This window comes from Phoxinus phoxinus, assembly GCF_949152265.1.
Source record: "Phoxinus phoxinus genome assembly, chromosome: 11".
Lineage (NCBI taxonomy): Eukaryota > Metazoa > Chordata > Actinopteri > Cypriniformes > Leuciscidae > Phoxinus > Phoxinus phoxinus.
The window spans coordinates 28,959,828-28,970,972 of NC_136886.1; the positions used below are offsets into that span (position 1 = coordinate 28,959,828).

At 39.8% G+C, this 11,145-nt stretch overlaps 1 protein-coding gene across 1 annotated transcript in view; it reads left to right on the plus strand.

Moving 5' to 3' along the window:
* Positions 1–4,275, plus strand: part of scn1lab (sodium channel, voltage-gated, type I like, alpha b) — a 41,056-nt gene extending 36,781 nt beyond the window's left edge. The window contains exon 27 of the mRNA XM_079628692.1: positions 374–4,275. Coding sequence (XP_079484818.1) covers positions 374–1,569 — 1,196 coding nt within the window. The 3' untranslated portion in view covers positions 1,570–4,275. The remainder of the gene's footprint in view (positions 1–373) is intronic.
* Positions 4,276–11,145: the final 6,870 nt, after the last annotated feature.

Consider the following 11,145-nt stretch of genomic DNA (forward strand, 5'->3'; position numbering starts at 1 on the left):
ACGTACATGTTGTCCCTTCAATAAATTAAAGGTGCAGTCACATATACTGTTGATTGGCGAAGTTTTGCAGATGAAATCTAGTCATTTCAATTGGAATCCATTCGATCAGGAATTTCTGATTCATTTTCGTCACACGGACCAACAAAAAGCTGCTTGGTTTAAAAGTGACTTGTGTCAGCTGCTCTTTACATTGCTATACTTGAACTTTTTGGCTCATAAAAAAAGAAGACAGTTTAGGCTAATGTCTGCTATGGTGATAGAGATTTCCTTGCTGTAATGCTGAGAATGTAGAACCATATACATTCATGTATTTGACCCTACCTTAAATATTGTGATTCCTGAAATCACTTATTGGACTTTTCGTTTTTTTCAGGCATGTTCCTCTCTGAGATGATTGAGAAATATTTTGTATCGCCAACCCTATTTCGAGTCATCCGACTTGCCAGAATCGGTCGTATTCTGCGTCTCATCAAAGGGGCCAAAGGCATTCGTACCCTCCTGTTTGCCTTGATGATGTCACTTCCTGCCTTGTTCAATATTGGCCTCCTTCTCTTCCTGGTCATGTTTATCTATGCCATCTTCGGAATGTCCAACTTTGCCTATGTGAAGAAAGAGGCGGGGATTGATGACATGTTTAACTTTGAGACATTCGGGAACTCAATGCTTTGCCTGTTCCAGATCACCACTTCTGCCGGATGGGACGGCCTCTTGGCGCCCATCCTGAACAAGAAGAGTGATCAGAATTGCGACAGCGAAATGGAGCACCCGGGCAGCTCATACCGCGGCAACTGCGGAAACCCCTCAGTCGGCATCTTCTTCTTTGTGAGCTACATCATCATCTGCTTCCTGATTGTGGTGAACATGTACATCGCCGTGATCTTGGAGAACTTCAGTGTAGCCACAGAGGAGAGTGCCGAACCACTCAGCGAGGACGACTTTGAAATGTTCTACGAAGTCTGGGAGCGATTCGACCCCAACGCTACGCAGTTCGTGGAGTACAACAAGCTTTCTGACTTTGCGGACGCTCTGGATCCTCCGTTACGCATCGCCAAGCCAAACAAGATCCAGCTCATTGCCATGGACCTGCCCATGGTCAGTGGTGATCGCATCCACTGCCTGGACATCCTGTTTGCCTTTACCCTGAGGGTACTGGGAGAGGAGGGCGAGATGGATGCCCTGAGGGGACAAATGGAGGATCGTTTCATGGCCTCCAATCCCTCCAAAGTCTCCTATGAGCCCATCACTACAACCCTCCGGAGGAAACAGGAGGAGATGTCGGCCTCCATCATTCAAAGAGCCTTTCGACGGTACCGTATAAGGCAAACCGTAAAGAAGGCCTCTAAAGCGTATCGGCAACAGCTGCAGGACGGGTTGCGTATCCCGGAGAAAGAGGTGCTTGTCATTGGAAAGTTTCAAGAGAACTCTGCGTCGGATAAAACGGATATGACTCCCTCTTCTGCCTCTCCGCCATCTTATAACAGTGTGGCCAAGTCAGAGAAAGACAAATATGAAAAAGAGAGGAGAGAGAAGGAGGACAAAGCAAAAGATGCACGGGACAGAAAAAAATGAACGAGGGATTGAAACGGAGACTATTCTTTTCAACTGAGACACTGTTTACAGAGCGGAACACGAGCACCGGGGGGGCAATTCACCTCAAGCGTTTTTGGAACAAATGCCAAACTGAGTGTGTGTGTGGGGCGGAATGTGTGCATGTGCGTGTGTCCAGACTATTGTGTGCGTGGCATCCCGAGCTAGCCTTAGGGTGCATTTATGGTGTTGACGGAAAGCGTTCATTCAAGGACAGTGCCAGTGTTGACACGACGAACACACGCGCGCGCACACACGCTTGAGTATGACTGTTGAATCCCTAAAGACATTGGTGTCAAACAAAATGGCAAGTATAGAGTGGTGTGCGAGTTTGTCTTTTAGTTTTGAGTGTTGTCACACAATCCTGAGGACTAAAAGAAACTGTTATAGTCATCAGTAGCTAGTGCTAACACTACCGCTGGTGTCTTTCTTATTGAATGGCGTATTATATACCTGCACATTTTTGTTAGCTCATTTTTTAAATCATGTTGAACTTTTCTACTCGTAGGTTTGATTGTCTGAACTTATTAATTTAAGGGCACGTCTGTGGAGGGAGGGGCTGGGGAATGTCGATCATATCCGGTAGTGAATTATCTGAACGCTCCTATAACCAGACCTCATTTACTTTAGCATATGCCGAACAAACCACACACACACACACACACACACATATATATATATACCAGTAGGTTCCAAGTGCTACAAAATCAATCACTCAGTAAGCTGAGAGCAGAATGCTACTGTACTAATCAGGACTTTAACACATAGAATGTTTTTATTATTATTTATGGATGGAGATGTAGGCCTGTCTGCACTGCCTTACTGAACACAAACACGAAAATGGATGGACAAAACATAATCTTCCACTGTTGATAGCAGAATGAGCCAAACTCAGCGAATTTGTCAAAATGTATCTGATTCAAACCGGTTGATCAATGTTCTGGGTTCAATACATGTTAAGCTCAATTCACAGCATTTGTGTCATTATAAGGCACTTACAATGGGAGTGAAAATGGCCAAGCAGTAAATATTCAAATATACACTGTTTATAGCCACTTGTACAGTAGAGCCAGAAAACTATTGTATTATAAAATATTATATACAAAATATTAAATGCTATATTATAATTACACATGCGTTAACATGAGACAAGTGTGATGTAATCGCTTACTAATCTTGTCTGTTGTATTTTTTTTTAAATCTGTTGCCATGACAATGCTCATAAAGCCTGAAAACTCAATCAAATTTCGCACAATATCTGCACAAAAGACACCGTTGTACCAAATTACCAGATTTTTATTATTTGTATCTTAAAGGGGCCACATCCTATATTGTTTTTGCTGTGCATTTAATCAAAATGCATTCTTTTTTAATATATATATAATAAGAATAATTTATTTCATATTACGGAAGATTTGATGTAACTGTTAAAAAAAAAATGATTGGTAGTTTCTTACTCTAACCTAGTTTTTTTCTTATTTTAGGGACTTGCCATTATTTCTGGTGGTAATCAATATTATGCAACAAATGCTGTTCATTGAAGCCTAAACATTCTTTTAATTTGTACACCACAGATGATAGCAAAAACAAGACATGTATCAATCCCACCCCTCCGCGAAACGACCATCATGTCACCAGACTTCGGATAGCCTGAATGTACACTCACTGGTGAACGTGATAGGAAAAGGCAATGTAACCCTACTGAATGTCTCAGCCACATGTCTCACCGCCGTCTCATTTGATTTTGAACAAAAAAAGAAATGAAATAAAAACATATTTATATATATATCTTCCAAATCTAAAACCATTCCGTGCATAGGTGCAGGTCAACCTGTCAGTGGATGTCTACTGAAAAACAATTTTCCTCGTTTCAAAGTTCAATGTCTGTCGCCGAGCGTCGGCAACACCCTGAGTTCTGCTGAATAACACGATTAAGACATGAGCTCTTCTGTTGAACTAGTGGTGGTGATTTTGTATGTATATACTGGCACACTGTATCTCACCTCTGTATTCAACTCTGTAGAGGAGCACTTTTACACGCCATTTAAACTGTCATTCGGATGCCTGTGATCGTGTGCGAGAGTGTGAGAGAAATAGAATATGAGAGAGAGATCTATATGTGTGTTTTGACTGTATGTACTGGGGCCACCATCGATGTGCTTTATTCTCATTTTCTTTATTGTTTATAATGTAAATAGTAGTTTCAAGCTCATGTTATAGTTTTTTATTATTATTATTATTTTGTTTACATTTTTTTTTTTTTTTGCACAGTGCTACATGTGAAGGCCAGGTCCTGGTTTTAAATGTACATAAAAATTTATGAAGCAATCAGTGGTTGTCATATTTCATTCGTAGTGTGGTAGTAAACTGCATGCACTATATTAACCAATTTCATGGTGATGTTATTTTAAAAGCCAAAAGAATAAAGATCATATTTTTTGTACCAAAGCTAAACTTATTATATTAGTTATCACACATTCTGAAAGTATCGCAAATATCATTTTCGAGAGAGAACCACAGCAGAGAAATACATACTTTTTGTTGGGTTACTTGGAAAATATTTATGATTTGCAAACGTGTACCTTTTGTTTTGAATGTGCAATATGAATTGATTTCCTCTGAAGCAGAGCAAAGTTTGCAGACATCCACTGTAGTTTTCCAAAATAAAGCACATTTTGGGAAACCAGTAACTGAAAAGCCTAAGACAGTTATTTTGAAAATGTTTTTGTCAAATATGCAGCATTTGTCTCCGGTCTATCCGGCTGTATTGGTATTTGTGCCATTCAAAAATTAATAAATAATCCAAATAAAACAAATAGCTATCGGACGATATAGCCATTATTTTGTGCACATTTAAGAATGTGGTCGCTGTGATTTTGCCAAAACACATTCTAGATCAAATTTTGTTGAGCCTGGAACATTTCTGTCCAAAAATGTTGATCCAACCCTATCCATATAACTTATCCCTATGATAGGTGAATAACAGAAGCATCAAACCCTGGTTGTAAACCTAAACTTGACCCTCAAATCTGATTGGTAAGAGAAAGGGAAGGAAGTGAAGAAGAGAGGTAAGAGACGCTAAACAGAAGAGGGTCTAAATTTAGGCTGTTCGGTGAGATTAACTGCTGCAATCATCCTTCTATTACTGCTAGACTGTGTGTGTGTGTGTGTGTGTGTGTGTGTGTGTGTGTGTGTGTGTGTGTGTGTGTGTGTGTGTGGAAAAACACTGTAATCAGGAATGACCCTGCTGGAGTGCCTTTCTTCCTGTTGCCTGGCAACCTGACATCACAGTACACCCTTCAGTGATTGATCACACAGCGTCTACCCATAGTGCTCTGGGGTTTTCATCAGGCTTTCCCCAACCAACACCCCTCATTCTCTGTGTCTCATCCCCTCTCCCACACTCACTCATTCATGCTTTCTGTTTCAGTCACAGAGAGAGACATGCTTGCGTGTCCTGATGTCACACTGTCCCTGTGGGATTCTTTTGAGCGTAGCTGCTTATTTTAGTCTTTTATGGTGAGGTGTGGTGCAGGAGATGAGCGTGCTTGTTTATGCATAAAATGATAAGGTTCTTTATGATGTTTAAGTGCGTTTGTTTTTCTCCTATAATTTTTGTCCAAATCAAATGAATCAAAAAACAGGAAAAACAATGATGAACTGTATCTCTGATGAGCATCAGGGATGCACAGATTAATATCCTAACTAATTCAAGCTAAAAAAATAAATAAATAACAAATAGAGGGTGGGGTTGGTGAGTGACACTGTTACCAAAGCCAGATTTCAATCAAATCTCATTCTAAATAGTCCAAGGCGCCCTCTTGTGGTGGAATGATGGGTACACGTGTTGTATGATAGACGTTTGCCCTTCATAAGCAAACGTGGCGGTGCACCGCATGAACAGGGAGAGTTTTTCATTATTTCTGTCTAAAATGGCCCATAGTTGCACCTTTAAATAATAATAATAATAATGTTTTGATAAAGTAGTAAAGTAATAAAAAAAATTTTTTTTCAACAAATACAGTTCCTCCTGTCCTGAACCAAAACAATGAGCATGCTGCATTCACTCCATAACTGTAATTTGGAAGAGATGGAAACCCGTGACTCGAAATTATCTGTTTTAATGGCAACACTATCAACAATGAATCTGCAGCAGTCAGGAAGTACAGGTCAGTGCTCGACTCTTTAAGTTGTTTTTTTGTTCATTATTATTGCAATGTTATGTGGTTTTTAAGACATGAGGTATAGTTTAATGCCGTCTCTCGTCTCTTGACGCTTTGCAGACTCTGCTGTGTGTGAGCTTTCATGTGTTTTTAAAGGAGGCATAGGCCTACCAAGTTATAGCCAACAATCCGAAATCTTTATGTGCATAAACTTCAAATTAAGTCTTTAGGGATCCCATTTTTGTATAATATTATATTCAAGTTATAGTGGACATGGCAAAATCTATCAGCAAAATCGCTGTCTTAAGAAGTCTCTCTTAAAGGTATAGTTCACCCAAAAATTAAAAACTTGTCATCATTTACTCACCCTCATGTCGTTCCAAAACCTTAAAGATACAATATGTCTTTTTTTTCCTCCTCTATGGGTCGCTAACCTCTTACGATATCAAAGGCGTACTGTAAGTTGATGACGCAAAATTTCCTGCAGAATGGAACTTATGGATGAGTGAATACATTTATGTTTTTATCATGACTGTGTTGTTGAAGCAGGGTGCGATGGCTAATGAGATAGATATCAGCGCCACACGCGATTGTCCCGTGAGCCTCGCGGATATAAAGGAATATGGACATTTCATTCTACCGAACTACCCGCAAGTGCAGAAATACTACTCACACAGGTCAGTTTATTAGACGAATGAAACTGGTTAGGTAACGCAGCGCTGTTCCACTTGGTCTACTACACTATCACACTAAACTGCATTTGAGTGTGTTGAAACTTATAATGTTATTCTATGTGTTTGTTTGTTGGCTATATAAAACTAGCAGTAAGCTAGATCAACATTAGAATAACATACTGATCATATTATAACATTTAATCATGTTGAGCTATATTACATTGATTAGTTTTATGCACATCATTTGCTCACCTGTCTAATAAAGTCCATGCAAGTGCGGCGTCTCTGTCAAGTCGAAGTTTGTCACGTACGTGGAGCTCTCGGCGTCTCGAAAACGCCACGCTGATATTGATCCTCGTTTTAGTTCTCCTTTTTTCCCCAAAGTCTGCTTGCCACGGTCCATAATGTTTGAACGACATAACAACAACAGCGCGAGCGTGCCGCTAGACGTTACGCAATACACAGTTGTCCACGTCTGTCGCCATGGTTACTATGGCAGTACTTGAGCGGAAACCAGGGATAAAGCGGATATTATGTCAGTGACAGGCGACAAGTGAAAAGGGATTCCGGGACGGCCAATTATCATAGACAGTATATAAACTGGACACAGCGACCCCATAGGTTTCAACGGAGAGAAATGAAGTCAATTAGAAGCACTCACTTCCTGATCGCAAGGCGAACTGCGCAGGCTCAAACTGAGCTTGACGACGTAGATGTGACGTGAGCAACCTGTAGGTCTTCTAGTAGCTGTGCCGAGAGAAATCTGAATCATTCCCTTCCGAATCTCGCAGAGACGGAGAGCGTGGGTATTAGCTGTCCATGAGCTAGCAGCAGAAGCAACTTTATCACTCTCTATGGGTTTCTCCCTTGACTTTATGCCTCCACGTCCTCCCGATTGCTTGCGAGCTTCTCTGCCTGTCCATACGGTAATTTCTCGACTTGTGCGACAGTCGCGCGGTTATGACGCAATCGTTAGCCTATTTTTACAAAAACTGCTTCTACGGGGCCATAACGTAAGATACAAGGTAATGGAGCCTTTTATACATTTTTGTGTTTCTTTAGAAATAAACAATGGACAAACGGTGTCTTTAAACGCCGCTGTCAAAGTTATTCGCTGTCAAAGTGACGCCAAAATGAATGGGAGTCAATGGAATGCTAACAGCAGGTGGGGGTCCGCTAGCCAATGGCGGCGCCCGGGGATGCTTTAGTGTCTTCCGAAACACTGCCCCCCTGCCAATTATTTAAAATTGGAATTTCTCTGAAGTTAAAGTCCGGGTGAACCGGAAGTTGCAAACGACTTTTCTCAAGTGTTGTGACGCATTTCCGAGTGAAACGGAATATTGAACAGAGGCAGATCCCGTCTACGGAGAGCCTGCCCACTCCCTATTAAGTCTTATTAAGTTCCACCAGAGTTCCACTGGGGGCGATCGCCCGAGTGCAAAATGAATGGGAGTCTATGGAGCTAGACGGCTAAATTTGTCTCTTTCACCCGATTGCTGTTGAGAAATCTCAAATTTGATTGTAGGTTTTGCAAGTTCAATATGGGTTATAGGTCGAAAGTTGAATGAACGAGTACTTATGTCCTTTCGATTTCTTACAGGTTGAGTTGTTGTTGTCCATAACACGCTAGCATTCTGCTAATGAACGCTGATTGGTCAGTGAAGGACTGATTACGACCAGAGATACCGCTTGATGGCATCGTGGCATCCGAAGCGGGACCAGAATGTCTTCTAACAAAAACTCTTCTAGCACGTGTATTTACCTGTGTCGGCTGTGTTGTTGATGCCTCGAGAGAAAAGAAAGTGCAGAGCGCGAAAGCACCAAAGTGACTGAAGGATTTCTGTAAAGCAGTATCTCTGGTCGTACGATGTGTGTGACGTCATTTACATTTTAAAAGACTTTTTATAGCAAATAAGTGACTCTAAAAAATCTAACACCCATGTGTGTTAATAAACAGTCATGAAAGTCTAATCTCTTTAAATACACTTAAATGGCCTTTTATGTCATTAATATTATCTATCAATTAAGAGCTTTTCTTTTTCACAAGGGTTTATTGTACATTTGTGTGTACATGTGTGAGTTACTGAGTGTGTGTGGCTCTTTAAATGGTGTGAGTAATTGCCTCTGAATGTCACCAGCTCAATTTTTCCACTAAGTAAAAATGTGGGAAAGTAAGAGAAAAAGCCTGATTATGTAAAAAAAAAAAAAAAAAGGAAACCACCTCACCATCTGCATTTGCGTTACAGGGAAAGTAGGCTACAGGCATTTTACCAAACTCAACAAGCTGCAAAAAGAGAAAATGTTCCTCTTTGTAACACACGGATAAATGTGCTCCTGGTGGATAAAAGTGCAGAGAAAAATATTTGTGCATTTAACTCTTTGAGCTGTGTTTCTCCATGCAATCTCATATTTCCAGAAGTAGAAGATAAGTAGGTCAAGTGAGGAGAGAGAGTGAAGGAGAGAAAGAAACGGAGAAAGACGACCTCAAACACTGCTCTTTACCGGTGAGGAGGAGCAATGTCATCTCCACTCAAAGACTGAAAATGCCTTGACTGTGAAGAACTGAGATGACAAAGATTCACATGGTCAAGTATTCAGTACAGGACTTTACTCTACTGTATTAATTAACAGTAACAATTCCAGATACTTGGTATTGCATGATAATGTCTAACCACCAACAGATATGTTCATGAAATTGAAAATGGTCCCAACACATGAGTGCAATACAAGAGTCTTGCACAAGGACATACAAATTATGCTTTGTTTTTTGAGGGCTGAGTTTTTCCCCCATTGTAAACAAAACTGTGGCAGGGCCTTCCAGGCCATGAGAAGATAATGTAATGACTTTGGTTGGCAGGTGTTGATGGGAGTTTATCAAAAGAACTGAATGGTAATTTGTGGTGGTATAATGCACGTTGTTCCTCAAGGATATGTGTAAGGCCCTCTTTTTTTTTCATTTTTTTTTTCAATATGACTGTTGGAAATAAAAGGAGAGTTCACCCAGAAATTAAAGTTCTGTCATCATTTACTGACCCTCATGTCATTCCGAACCAGTATGACTTTATTTTTTCTGTGGAACACATAAAAAAAGGTATTTTGGAGAATGTTGGTAACAGTTTGGTGAATCCACTGAATGGACCAAAAAAAACTAAAAAAAAACTGAGGCCTTTCTCAAAATATTAGAATTTACTGTATGTTCCACAGAAGAAATAAAGTCATGCAGGTTTGGAATGACATGAATGTGAGTAAATGATGACAGCATTTTCATTTTGGCTGAACTAACTATTTAGCTGCTTATTGTAGACTAATTTCAGAGACAAAGCACACAATGTGAGGTTTGTGCAAAAAATAAATCTAGCCGTCCTGCAAGATGTCTAGAAATATTGTCATCGGCAAGACAAAGCAGTTTAATGTTTGTGTGCGCGTAACCTTTATTTGAATGTTTCTCTCTCTGTATTTTGGTGTGTGTGTAGTACTGTGTGTAAGATGAGTGGACAGGCCTGTAAGCGAGCTGTCTTTCTGTGGGTTGAATAATGCATTTCTGTGACGTTCTCCTCCTCTCTCTCTCTCCTTACAGCCGTGTCTTACTTCTCTTATCATTAGTTTGCATTAACCTGACCCCATCATTCACTCTCCTCCATTATCTCTCCTGCTCTTTACTTGCAATCTCCATCTTTTCACCTCATCAGACATTCTTACAGTCTCCTCAGTGAAGTACAAGCATCCACCGTAGCAGAAGGTAAGAGTGTGTGAATCACATGTTTTCACCTGTCTCTGATCCACTCCATGACTCAACCGTCTGAACGTGTCCTGCCTGGAATTCATTTACTTAAGTAATGCTGGTCATAGAATCCTCCCCCTGGTTTATATATAACGATTTTCCTCCATTCATCCGTCTGTCTATGGCCATTTCCTGTAAGATAAGAGTCATGATACTGTTCACAATAAGAATGAGTTGGAGCACAGCAGCAGGATTTATATGCTCTATCAACAGCATCTGTGGTATGCTGTTGTTTACCTCAGGAAATAATTTCAACTCTTTGTAAAAACAAACTGAAACATGCATGAGAGTAACACAGGGCATTGTGCAACCAGCCGCAACGTGATATAATGTGATAAAAGGTCTCTCTTCCATGTAAAAACTCATTACAGTTTTTGTCATATCTAGTTTTTGTCCATATCCATTTAGGTATTTCCGCCCAATGTGAATCTCATTGGCCTAAAATCTAGCTCTACTGTATATACACTACAGTTCAAAAGTTTGGGGTCGATAAGATTTTTAAATGTTTTAAAAGTAATATCTTATGCTCACCTGTTTTCGTATTTGTTATATTTTAAAATGTAATTTATTCTTGATGGCAAAGCTGAATTTTTATCACCCATTAATCCAATCTTTAGTGTCATATGATCCTTCAGAAATCAGTCTAATGTGCAGTTTCTTAATAATATACTAAAAAAACATTATTATCAATATTTAAACAGTTGTGGTGCTTAATATTTTTGTGGAAACAAAAAGGTCAAAAGAAGAGCATTTATCTAAATTAGATCTTTTGTAACATTATACATGTGTGTACTGTCACATGATTAATGTCTCCTTAATAAAAGTATGAATTTCATTTTTTTTTAAATTACAGTAAAAATCCAATCTTTTGAACGGTAACTGTATATTGTCACTGGAACATGCTGGTTAGGACACAATACAATGGTTGCCCCATCCATTT